The sequence below is a fragment of the Bufo bufo genome, chromosome 5, assembly GCF_905171765.1.
Source record: "Bufo bufo chromosome 5, aBufBuf1.1, whole genome shotgun sequence".
In the NCBI taxonomy this organism is placed as follows: domain Eukaryota; kingdom Metazoa; phylum Chordata; class Amphibia; order Anura; family Bufonidae; genus Bufo; species Bufo bufo.
Genome location: NC_053393.1, coordinates 98,602,576 through 98,616,257, shown reverse-complemented (window position 1 = coordinate 98,616,257; position 13,682 = coordinate 98,602,576). Strand labels below are relative to the sequence as shown.

The 13,682-nt window shown below is 44.6% G+C and overlaps 1 protein-coding gene across 2 annotated transcripts in view; it reads left to right on the top strand.

Annotated features, from left to right (window-relative positions):
* The window catches only part of PKIA (cAMP-dependent protein kinase inhibitor alpha), a 99,731-nt gene extending 92,490 nt beyond the window's left edge, over positions 1–7,241 (top strand). For both annotated transcript variants that reach the window (XM_040433415.1, XM_040433414.1), the window contains exon 3: positions 6,073–7,241. In XM_040433415.1, the coding sequence (XP_040289349.1) occupies positions 6,073–6,152 (80 nt within the window). In that variant the 3' untranslated portion in view covers positions 6,153–7,241. The remainder of the gene's footprint in view (positions 1–6,072) is intronic.
* The last annotated feature ends 6,441 nt before the right edge of the window (positions 7,242–13,682 follow it).

The following is a 13,682-nucleotide window of genomic DNA, read 5'->3' as shown; positions in this document are numbered from 1 at the left end:
TAACGAAATATCTGGTTGTACTAGGATGGGAGCGGAAGCAAAACTCTCCTTGATATTAGAAAAGGCCTTACGCGCCTCTACCGACCAGGAAGAAAAATCTACCCCCTTTCTGGTCATATTAGTGAGTGGTTTAACAACAGAGGAATAATTCAAAATAAATTTCCTGTAATAATTGGCAAAGCCCAAAAAACGCATCAGCGCCTTCTGATTCTCAGGAAGCTCCCACTCAAGCACAGCGCGGACCTTCTCGGGGTCCATGCGAAAACCAGAAGCGGAGACAAGAAACCCCAGAAATTGGATTTCTGGAACCGCAAACACACATTTTTCCAGTTTCGCGTATAATTTATTCTCCCGCAGGATGAGCAAGACCTGACGTAAGTGTTCCTTATGAGTCTTGAAATCAGGAGAAAAAATCAAAATGTCATCCAAATACACTAATACAAATTTTCCCATTAAATGATAAAAAATGCTGTTGACGAAATGCTGAAAAACGGCTGGGGCATTAATCAAACCAAAAGGCATAACCAAATTCTCAAAATGGCCCTCAGGGGTATTGAAAGCCGTCTTCCATTCGTCTCCTTCTCTGACCCTAACCAGGTTGTATGCCCCTCTTAGGTCTAATTTGGAAAAGACTTTAGCCCCAACAACCTGGTTAAACAGGTCCGGGATCAGAGGAAGCGGATAAGGATCACGAATAGTGATACTGTTCAGCTCCCTGAAATCCAGACAAGGTCTTAAAGAACCATCTTTTTTCTTAACAAAGAAAAAACCAGCGGCAACAGGTGACTTCGAGGGTCGTATGTGTCCTTTTCTCAGACTCTCAGAGATATAAGCCCGCATAGCGACCCTCTCAGGTTGGGAGAGATTGTATAAACGAGATTTAGGCAGCTTGGCGCCTGGGATGAGATTAATAGGGCAATCATACTCCCTGTGCGGAGGCAAACCCTGAACTCCACTCTCAGAGAAGACATCCAAAAATTCAGAGAGGAAAGATGGTACAGTCTTAGTAGAAACCTCAGAAACAGATGTTATGAGGCAATTCTCTCTGCAAAAGTTACTCCAACCATTTATTTGCCTCGCTTGCCAATCAATGGTGGGGTTATGTTTAGTGAGCCAGGGTAGCCCCAACACTAGAGGAGTAGGCAAACCGCTAAGGACGAAACATGACACATCCTCAACATGAGCATCACTCACAATTAAACGGATATTGTGAACTATGCCCTTTAATGATTTCTGAGAAAGTGGAGCTGAATCAATAGCAAAAACAGGAATATCCTTTCCCAAAGTGCATACCTGGAAACCATGAGTTATTGCAAATTGATTATCAATGAGGTTGACAGCTGCTCCACGATCCACAAAAATCTCACAAAAAATGCTCTTGCTCTCTAGCGCCACCCTAGCAGGCAGGACAAAACGGGAACTACAAGCAAACGGAAAACCTTCAATTTCCGCCTCAACCCTGCCAATAGTAACAGACGGAACATTTTTAAAAGATTTTTTCCTTTTTGTCTCTTTATTACTCCCAGAAAACTGCCTGAATCTACTAGAGGGACAAACATTTGCCAGATGATTTATACCTCTACAACAAAAACAAACCCTCCCCTGCGGGCTGAATCTTCTATTGTCAGAGGCAATCAACCCCAGCTGCATGGACTCCTGCTCAGAAGGGGCTGACAGCGACTGAGACCCCTGTGCACAGAATGAGACCGCTGCACTGTCCCGGGACTGAGTATGACAGGAAGGAGAGATCTCTCCTCTCTTTCTAAGACGCCTGTCAATACGAACAGCCTGAGACATAGCAGAATCCAAGGAGGTAGGTCTTTCATGAAAGGCAAATGCATCTTTCAATCCCTCTGAAAGACCATAGCAAAATTGACTTCGGAGTGCAGCATCATTCCAACCCGTATCTGCTGCCCATCTCCGAAATTCTGAACAGTATATCTCTGCGGATTGTTTACCCTGGCATAACAGACGTAGTCTAGACTCAGCCAGAGCAATACGATCCGGATCATCATATATCTGACCCAGGGCTAAAAAGAATTCATCCACTGAACGAAGGGGCCGTGCCCCCTCCGGCAGCGAAAATGCCCAGGACTTAGCGTTACCCCTGAGCAGCGATATAATGATCCCCACCCTCCGTTCTTCATCACCAGAAGAATGGGGAAGAAGGCGAAAATGGAGTTTGCAAGCCTCTCTAAAACGCACAAAATTCTCACTACCCCCGGAGAACGTATCCGGGAGCGAGATCTTAGGCTCAGCACAAACTTCATGAACGCAAGCTGAACCGGTCACTTGAAACTGAGAAAAAGTCTTACGGAGATCAGCTACCTCCAAAGAAAGACCCTGAAAGCGTTCAGCCAAAAGTGAAACCGGATCCATGCTTGAGACGGTTTTGGCGGCTGATAATGTCACGGATGGTGTACAGGAAACAAGACAATACCATATAAACAATGTCTCTCTGGATCCACAACTAAGGAACAAAGGGAGACCCCTGCAATAGACCTGCCGCTCTCCCTCACTGCTCAGCCTATGCGAACACCCCAAAGGTGGATGGCCGCATATCCACGTTCCTCGGCTATCTATTACCTGAAGACCCTACAATAGTGAAGGGACACGACCACCGGCTCCCTACACTGACACGGAGGGAGTCAGGGTCACCTGGATCCAGAAAAGACAAATTCATAAATACATAAACAGCACTTATCTTGCAAACGAATGACGACTGACGACTGGGAACAGGGAACTGGGAACTGGGAACAGCATGCACACACACTCCAGGAAGTTGTATCAGCCGCACACTACTGCATTATGGGGAGGAACTTAAAGGGTAGCGATCAGTCTAACTGCATGACAGCTGAGATAGACTAACGAGATGAGAAACTAAACCAAAACAAAGAAATTCAAGGAGGAGGATCTGAGAAGCTCCTGTGAGCGCTTCTCAGCTGTCTGGCTGTGACAAATGAGCTGCGCTGCTGATGTATGCCTCACCACGTAATCCGACAGCGCCAGCCCCACTCTGCTGCCCTTGAAACGGATCCTGCGCAACCTGTGGTCTAGCAACAAGGGGCCGGGTACGCCTGGTGCTATCAGGGACCTCAACCTCCTCGTCCGAACTTTGGGTCAGACTGCCACTGCTTTCTACAGGTTTATATTCTGACCCGCTAGATTCGTCAGATGAGGGTTCCCATTCCTCATCCGACTGGGTCAGAAGCCTGTAGGCCTCTTCAGAAGAATACCCCCTGTTTGACATTTGGACTACTAAATTTAGGGGTATTCCCTGAGACTACCCAAGAAAAAAGCAAGCCTGTCTTACAAATGGGAGGCTAGCGAAGTACCGGAGGCCGCTGCGGTTGATAAAAAATATCAAAACTGATTTTTGTATCGCCGCAGCGCTTGTAAAGTGATTGTGCAGTGATCAAAAAACAAAAAAAAATTTGTCACTGCGGCGGGGCGGGCGTGGGTGAACGCACGTGTGGGCGACCGATCAGGCCTGATCGGGCAAACACTGCGTTTTGGGTGGAGGGCGAGCTAAGGTGACACTAATACAATTATAGATCTGACTGTGATCAGTTTTGATCACTTACAGATACTATAAAAGTACAAATGCTGATTAGCGATACGCTAATCAGCGAATCAGTGACTGCGGTGCGGTGGGCTGGGCGCTAAACGATCGCTAAACTACCTAACCAAGGGACCTAAACTATCCTAAAACCTATCAGTCAATACCAGTGGGAAAAAAAAGTGACAGTTTACACTGATCACTTTTTTCCTTTCACTAGGTGATTGACAGGGGCGAGCAAGGGGTGATCAAGGGGTTAATTGGGGTGATGGGGGGTGATCTGGGGCTAAGTGTGGTGTTGGTGGGTACTCACAGTGATGTGTGCTCCTCTGCTGGAACCAACCGACGAAAAGGACCAGCAGAGGAGCACAGAAGCCATTTAACACATTATATTTATAAATATAATGTGTTAGATGGCTTCTGATTAGTTTTTTTGAAAATCATCAACCTGCCAGCGACGATCATTGGCTGGCAGGTTGATGACGAACTTGTCTTTTAAATTTTTCCGGCCCGCGATGCGCATGCGCGGGCCGACTTTTCCCGAAATCTCGCGTCTCGCGAGAGGACGCACCGGCGCGTCCACCCAGAGTAACAGGACTGCCGCAGAAACGCAATCCTGCGTACGGCGGTCCTGAGCAGGTTAAGGAGTTAAAATTTAAAGTGTAACTGCCGATCTATTTTTATTTTTGTAATGTATAGGGGCAGTGATACAGACCATTTTTGTAATATACTTTAATTACTGAAATTGTACATTTCTATTAGAAAAATAGCTCTAAAGTGTCCCATTTTGAGCCTTAGCAAATCTCCTCTGTCTTCTGTTTACATAACACAGTCAGTGTTAGCAAGTCTCCACAGTTATGAAAACAGAAGACAGAGGAGCATTGCTAAGGCTCAAAATGGGCCACTTTAGAGCTATTTTTCTAATAGAAATGTACAATTTCAGTAATTAAAGTATATTACAAAAATGGTTAACATGACTGCCCCTATACATTACATAAATAAAAATAGAATGGCAGTTATACTTTAATACAAAAGGATAAAAAATACATTAAAATCAGCAGTGAAATATACAAGATACCACGTGATGAACTTAGACACAAATACTTATACTTGGCATTGGTCACAGTGACAAATATGCCTCTGTACCTCAGAAGCTACATCTCAGTTTGTTGTTCCTTCACTGCCATCCTTTAATAAGATATGTATGATTATAAATACACATTATGAAATGCAAGAAAGATTACCCTTAAGGATAAGTAGGGATTGAAGTATACAAACAGGTGTTGCATTAGTTAGTTGGGATCAAAGCCCATGCATTAGGAAACACAAATTAATGAAGTGGCATTCGATATCTGTTGGTCAAAGTTCCATAAAAGTAACACTATCACTATATCATCCAAACTGTGTGGAGAAGTGAAGAGGAAGTTATAGGAGAGATGAAGCAGCTGTTACTGGCTGATTACCTGTGAAACAGGGTATGAAGACTGACAAAATGATACAGATAGGATCTCTGCTCACACATGTCTTGCTGGACCCATACACATACTGACCTATTTACAATGCATACAGTGCCAACAAGGATAACTAGTAGCTCAAGAAAAAAACTGGAGTTTTTGGAGACACTTACTGGAAAAATGATACTTGGGGTGAGGATAAATAATCAAAATTGTCTTTATTTAGGCTATGCGTTTTGGTAAAGGCGAATAGCCTAAATATACACAATTCAGATGCTTTATCGTCAACCCAAGTATCATCATTCCAGCAAGCACCCCTGAAACTCATATTATTCCTTTAGCTACCTCACCTTCCACGGGGAAGTTTTGGATACAGTATATACTCCCTGCCTGGTATTGAGATGACTGCAGCTGGTAGATGCACCACCTCAGGGTTGGACTGGGGTTCATTGGGCCTACCAGAGGAAATTATTCTAGGTGCCCAACCCCTATATCATCCATAAAGTTTAAAAGATAGACCCTTGTGGCAATTTATTGTCCCCAAATGTCTTTTTCTCCTGGAGCATTGGGGCTCGCTTTGGTATCAAAGCCTGGACCCACAGGAGCATCCTGTGGAACTCTGGTGGGCCAGTCCCATGCTGCACCACCTTATATCACACCAACACCAGACTTGTGTATGTTTAAAACAACCAGCGTAGGTAAGTGCATAGAGTTTTAAACTTTGCATCACTATAGCCCAATCATCCTGTGCCATGAAGTGCCTTTTGTGCCATTTTTTTCTTCTAGCTCCAAAAATGATAAGTAGAGTCAACTTATTATATTACCTGATGCTTCCATTCTCCCTGGTCTTCCTTCTCCTTTCAATGACTGCAGCAGAGTACATGTAGTGCTACTTGAAGTCATTATTACACTGCTATTGTATAATATGCTTTCTTTCATTTTTTTTTTTTTTTCTGGAGAAATGGGTCTTGAGTTTACAACCCTTTCAATTATCAAGGTTCTCTTTCAATGAAAAACTTAATAGATTTTAATCACTCAAATGTGTTCTTTTGATTACAGAAGGTGATGAAAATGAACAGACAACTCCTACTGAGAAAACTACGGACGAACAAAACAAAGCGCCAAAACAGGAGAGCTGACCACTTCTTCTAATAAGTAACAGAGGTGTTGCATCTGAAGGGTCTTAACCTCAAAGCAATATGAAGTTATCTAGTATGGTAAGAAAAGAAATTGAACCGGAGATGAGAACTGACCGGGAAATATCAAACAAATTGCAAGCAACGGAGATGGCTGAAGGGCTTTTTCCCAATTTTATCATAAGCAATGGCTGAGATGTTTGAGTCACAGTTAGCTACTTGAGATTTTAATGAAACACCAATGGGTAGCCACAGAAATTCTCTTTGTGGTTGTTTATGCCCTCTAAGGATTCAGTTCTGTGCTGTTGTAATGGCTTCCACGATTTTTACAGCTCAACTAATTATTCAGATGTCCCAATCACAGAAAAATAACGTAAAAAAAAATGAATTGAATAATGAACATTGTATAAGTGCTTTAATAGTTTTGTTGTTTTGTATGGTACACTTTAATATTTTACACTGCCCCGGTATAAAAGTGCACATGAACTTGTGGCCTCACACACAAAAGGGCTGTTTTGCATTTTTCTTATTTTTTTGTGTTAGTTTTTTTTTTTTTTTTTTTGCTTTATTTATTGTCATTCACCAAGAAATTACTTAATCACCTCCAACTCACAATCTTTCATCGGTACCGTAGCTCAGAGCGGTGAGTCTAAAGTGATGCACTGTATTTAGTAGCAAATTAAGTCACTGCCTTATGTGATATTTGTCGACTTTTAACTCACTATGACTTGGATAAATATTATCATTGTCACTATAGTACATCTGAATTATCACCATGCAAGTTTTCACAAGGATGCAAGTTTCATTCAATAAACTTTGTCACTTTTTTTATCTCCTAGAAATGCACGTGAAACGTTTTTGTTGCGTTAGGAAGTTAAGCACCACACTAAGGGTTGGAGAATAGGAATGCACTAAGGATGAGTGTGTCATTTTCTGGTCACACCAATTCCTTCCAAAATTAATACCTATTTCTAACACTGTTCTGGTTGCGGATATAATAGTGCACTTTTTAATGTTTGTACATTTTACTAATTAATCGTGTGGTTGTTCATCAGTTACAATAACCAATAAAGTTAACCAAATATCTTAGAATTGCTGGCTGCATTTTATTTTTGTATGTGTTACCCAGAGGACAATTAAAATGACAAATACATAATTTATAATGTTCATTCATGATTTCATTAACAGGGTTTTCAGGGATTTTAATATTGATGACTTATTCTTAGGATAGGTCATCACTATCAGATCGGCGGGGGTCCGTCACCGAGCACCCCTGCCGATCAGCTGTATGAAGAGAAGACTGCGCCGTGCTGTCTCTCTTCCTGCTTGCCATAGACATAGCAGCAGCGAGCAAGCATTGCGAGTACCTTCTCTTAATACAGCTGATCGGCAGGGGTGCCTGGTGTCGGACCCCCGGTGATCTCATATTGATGACCTATCCTGAGGATAGGTCATCAATATTAAAAGCCTGGAAAACCCCTCTAAATACACCACTGACATTAAGAGCACTTTCTGTATACGTAGCTCTACTTGAAAGCCATTCCATTACCTTATTCAGAGCCTTTCTGTACTTTCAGAAAACTGGGCCCTGGGCAAAAAGTCAAGTAGGACTTCTTACCTACCAGTTTCATATAGTTTCTCCTGTAATATCAAAATCTACATTAAGAAGCACACATATAGATGTAGCAGTTCTAAACATGAGTCCAATGCCACATCTCATTATGATATCATGTCACAAAAGCCATTGCAAACCATTCGAAAAGTCTTATTTCAACAGATTACACATCTTCTTTTTTTTTAGGGGGTGGGGGGGGCAAACGCACCCTCCTGGGTAGACCTTCAAGGGAAATTACCGTATCTTTACTTGCTTCCCTCCTTTACTCTCTGGCCTCAGCTGCTCCACTGGGCTCCCTGGATGTAAACTTCATGTTTGTCACCGCTGCAGCCAATTGACCTGCACCCCTTGCGTCATGACGAATGGTCATATGATGTAAGGGGAGCAGATTACTGCTGCAGCCAGCAATTGGCTGTGGCTGCGTCAAACAGGACATTTACATCCAGGGAGAGCAGCCAAGGTCCTAAAGAGCTGGGAGCTCTTTGGGGGCTCCTGCTTGCTGACAGGTGGGGTGCCCTTGTTGGTGGATTTTTGGCAGGTTGCAAAGCAGGAGGTCAGGTGTAGGGGCTGGTGGATGGTAAAGACAATGAGCAAGGCCCATTTAATTGAAACAACTAACAGTCTCTTTACTATGTAAATAGAGGTTCGGTCTCTCCAGGCCATACACTTTTTTCAAGACTGTACACGGGAAAGCCTCCCTCCAAGAAACTTTTCAAATTGACCAAAGGCGTGTAAGGCCCTCACCATAAATGTGATGTAATTTCCACAGTTGGGTGCAGATATCCCACAGGCAGCCAGTCTGGGCTAAAAGTGTATCAGGCATGAAAGCAATGTACCCTTATCACAGGCAGCAAGGTCTTTTGTCATAGACAAGCATTACCTTACTAACAGACCTGTCACTCTCCCTCTGGTCCTAAACCTAAAGAGCTTCAGGTAGTTCTTAGCAGCTTCCAGGGATGATGCGTCTCCTGGAGTAGGCCTCTTATTGAACAGACAGGAGGCAACTAATAACTTATCTGTGTTCCCATATTCAGGTCTTGGAATCACGTAAAGGGCACAAAAAGTATACACCGACCCCAGATGGTAAATGTTAAGTGATCCATATAATTAACCACTTTTTAGCAGTGATCTACTGGGTCACTGCACATGGTTCGTTGCCATTGGGTTTGTGCTAGCACATGGGTGTAGTGGGCTGGGCTACAGCTGGAGCAATGTGGAGAACAGGGCGGAATTGGAAGTCAGCGGAGAGTTGTAGTGGGTGGAGGCAAACAGATCTGAGGATGCACAAAGCGGCTTCCTTTGCAATATCTTGAGCTGAAATATGCTCAGAGACTGGAAATAACCAAAGGAAGGCAGCAGCAGGTGGCTGGTGACCAGTCAGGGGGAGAAATGTAGGCAGGTAAGTAGCTTTCTTATATCACTTATCTTATATCACACTAGGCAGGAAATGGCAGTCAATGCTTTCATTTATTTCCCAGATAACCCCTTTAACTCATTAGGATTGAAAGGGGTTATCCAGTATCTACAACAGCCCCCCCCCCCCCCCCCATGTGCCAGGGCCCTCCGTGGGAATATACTTACCCCGCTCCCTGCGCCGCTCCTGGTCCCGCCGCTGCTACTTCTCCATGTACACAGATGAAAACACCCGATGTCGGGGGGAGCAGCCAATGGCAGGCGGGGACGAGCCTCCCTAGCACCGCGGGTGACGCTAGAGAGGCTCATCCCCGTCCCTGCCTGCCACTGGCTGCTCCCCCCCTGACACCAGATGTTTTCATCCATGTGCAGGGAGAAGCAGCAGCGGCGGTGCGGGGGCAGGAGCGGCGCAGGGAACGGGGAGCAGGGTAAGTATATTCCCACGGAGGGCCTGGCACATGGGGGGATTGTTGTAGATCCTGGATAACCCCTTTAAGGTTACTTTCACACTTGCGGCAGAGGATTCCGGCAGGAAGTTCCATCGCCGGAACTGCCTGCCGGATCTGTCAAAATGTATGCAAACTGATGGCATTTTTCAGACAAATGCATTGAAATGCCAGATCCGTCTCTCCGGTAATATCTGGAAAAACGGATCCTGCATTTTTTTTTTTTTCTAATTTTTGCCGGATCCGTTTTACCGGAACACTCGGGGCCGGATCCGGCATTAATGCATTTCAATGGGAAAAAATACCGGCATTCCGGCAATTGTTCCGGAATTTTGGATGGAGATAAAACCGCAGCATGCTACGGTATTATCTCCGTCTTGAAGGGTCAAAAAGACTGAACTGAAGACATCCTGATGCATCCTGAACGGATTACTCTCCATTCAGAATGCATTAGGATAAAACTGATCAGTTCTTTTCCCGGTATTGAACCCCTAGGACGGAACTCTATGCCGGAAAAGAATAACGTTAGTGTGAAAGTACCCTAAGATAATGATTGCTACTTCTGTATATATCAATTGTTATCAGAATACTTGAAGGGGTTGGCCACTTTCTGGCTACTGCTGATGAATGTTATGCAAGATGACTATAGGGGCGCTTAGTCTTTTGTGCTGTCCACATGGAGGTCTACATAAAATGGCTGCTGATGGAGGGTCATGTGACCAGGAAAAAATAACTCCAAACACATCAGACTTCTCCATTGAAATACACTGCACCTGTCACTTGCATTTGCACTGTAGGGAGTTTAATGCAAGTGCAGTGTGTCTGAATGGAGAAGACTGAGTGATATGTCTGGTCACATGACCCTCCATCAGCGGCCATCTTATAGACAGGACCTCTAACCAGACAGTACAGAAGATTTGTCCAACAAGGGGGCATGGCTTATAAAAAAAAATAGCAAGTGGCAAAGAATATCAACAAGGGCTATATTAGTAAGTTCCATTTAGTCATCTTACCTACACATTCGTCATCAGTTGCCAGAAAGTGGCAAACCCCTTTAAAGGGACTGTCAAGCTTTCAAACTGTTTTGGGCAGCCTCCTTCCCCACTGGACCTGTGAAAGGAAGAAAATTTACCTGCTCCTCACCACTCGGTTCCAGCTACTTCAATCCACCACTGCATTTTCCGTGCTCTGGTTCTAGCTTGGGGGACTTGTTAGCAGCCAGTCATTGGCTCCAGTGGCAAACGTGACCCTATTCTTGCCAGAAGTTTACAAGCTGGGACCAGAGCAAGGAGAACGTAGCGGTGGGCCAGAACACCGGCCATACAGTGTCAAGTAATAGTTTTAGACAGTGCCCAAATAATACCACCATACAATGCCTACATACAGTATCAGTTACGGTATACAAAAAATATGACAATATGGTGGATACATAATAACATAATAATAACATCACCACCAAATGTCAATATAATTTCTCAGAAGATATACAATTAAACTGCAGTATGCAAATCATTTTCCATAAAGCATCCAAATAATACCACAAATCAGTGCTTAAAGGAGTATTCCCACCTTGGACTTTTATGCCACAAAAGTCTGACAGATGCTGATCGCCCCTCTGGGACTTGCATCTATCTCAAGAACAGGGCCCGTTTGCTGGCTGCAATGTATGAAGAGGTGGTCATTCATTTGTGGCTCTCGCTATTCACTTCCATGACCTAGCCACGTATGTGCAGCCACCTCTTCATACACTGCAGCTGACAAACAGAGGTGGCACCTGCATCTATCAGACCTTCATGGGATGCATGCATTTGTTCCGGGAGAAGGAAAAAACTAGAAAGTCTTCCTGAGAACAAAAGGATCAGGCAAAGTGAAACCTGACATACCAACCATTTTTTCCCCCTCAACATCAGCTATAAGGCAAGAGTTGGAGCGCATTCCTGGTAGTGTTACAACTTTCTTATCTACTACATATTTCAGATTATTATATTGACTCTACATTTAGGGAGTCCAACTCTGCAACATAGAAGCAGAAAAATACAGAGGTATGAAAAAACATTTCAATTACAATTAATTTCTGTAAGTGTCAATGAACGGTTTCAATACTAGGGAAGCTAATAAAAAAGCATCAACATCTAAGGAGCTTTCTTATCCCTGGCCTGAGGGGCATCTTGTAGGGTTGCCCAGAGATAGCTTTGACTGATCACATTCATCATCACCAACAGGTAGAGGAATCTGTCTACATAGACAGGGGTGGCATTTTTACGACAAAACACAGGTTGAATAAAAACAGCATTTCCATCTGAAAAATGTATGACATATTGACAAGATGTGTGAGAGTTACACTTCTGGGACCCTCGCAGATTGGAAGAACAAGGGTGCAGTGTCGTCGTCCCCCCCCCCCCTTTGCTGATCCGAATTTCATGGAAAATGTTATTTGCCACAAAGCCGAATTTCCTAGTGCTTTGTTATAGCAAATCGATTTTCCCAGAATGGCAGGAGAAAAAAATCATACTTACCTCCTCCGTTTGAGCGAGAAGAGCCGGCCACTGAAGATCTTGCAGGAAATCCTGTGCATGGTGAGGTATGATATCACCACGCTGGCCGGCGTGATGACATCATCACTGGTCGTGGGAGATTTTGCAATACATCTTCAATCAAGATGGCAGCAGCCGGCTCTTCGCGATCAAACAGAAGAGGTAAGTATGAATGCGGCATCTGAGGGGTACAATAACAGGGGAGGAGTAATCATACTATGTACTTTTAAAGAAGAGCTCTCACCTCTCTTGACACGTCTGTTTTATTAATTACTTGCATCCCCCATGTAATAACAATTCTGGAGCATTTATTCTTATGACTTAGTGTTGTTCCTTTCTCTATTTTTCCATTTCGTCCACCATGACGGCTACACATGAGATTGACCCCTTGACCTCTGTAGGGGCAGAAACACAGAGAGTTTAAAAGGCCACCACCCACTCTCACCCTCGGTGTTTCCTGTCCCTAAGAGGGCACCTCACAGAGAGACCTCCTGTGGGAGGTGAAGATTTATACAGATTTTTAATTTTTATGGTACCTTTCTGGAGGGGATTACTGTGGTTTCTCCTTCACCTCTGCCCTCCTGTGGTCTTTACTAAAGCTGGGCAGAGGACTAAAACAGGAGCAGATCTCATCCCTGATTAATGGGGGCCTGTTTCTCTTCATTTTCGCAGGGTCTTCCTTCCCTCCTGTGTGGAAGCTGACCGCGAACTATAGAACACGATGTACGGCGTCCTTGTAGTATGCGCCGCAGCACTGCGCTCTATTCCCAGCTTTGCTGGGGGCGGAGCCCGGGAACCACGTGGGGAGTACGCGCTCACGCCTATGACGTCAGACGCCGGATGAAAAAAAGAGCTTTGTTTTCAACTACCTACCGCTGCTCCACTGTGGTTGTTCCCGGCTCCAGGTTAGGATGTCAGCTCCTGATACCCCTGCAACTTATGCTATGTGTCATCCACAGATCCCCCCATAATAGTGTCCCTGCGGTGTGAATGACCCCCAATACAGGGGGTGGGGGTCGCATTTGGTTTTAGAATGACAGCGGGGCCCGTGCAGTGTTTATAATCTTATCTATAATTGTAGGCATTGTTAATATATAAAAGTTCAGGGTAATCAGCGCCTGTATTACTTACAAGCGCTCGAAACAGAGAGGAGGGAGGAGGCAGGCCGGGAGGACGGGTGCTGGCAGCGTGAGTCACTGCGTCATGCGCCCACACCGCCTGCTTCATTCATAAAGTGGGCGGCGCAGGCGCGTGACATAGTAACTCACGCTGCCAGCGCCCGTCCTCCCGGCCTGCCTCCTCTCTGCTACGAGCGCTTGTAAGTACGGTATACAGGCGCTGATTACCTTGAACTTTTATATATTAACAATGCCTACAATTATAGATACGATTATATACAGTGAGCGGGGCCCGTGTAGTAGAATACAGTCACTGCACGGGCCCCGCTGTCATTATAAAAGCAGATGCCGGCCCCCAGCCCCTCCTCCCTCTCAGCTGATACACCCGCCACGCGGCATCGCGGCGG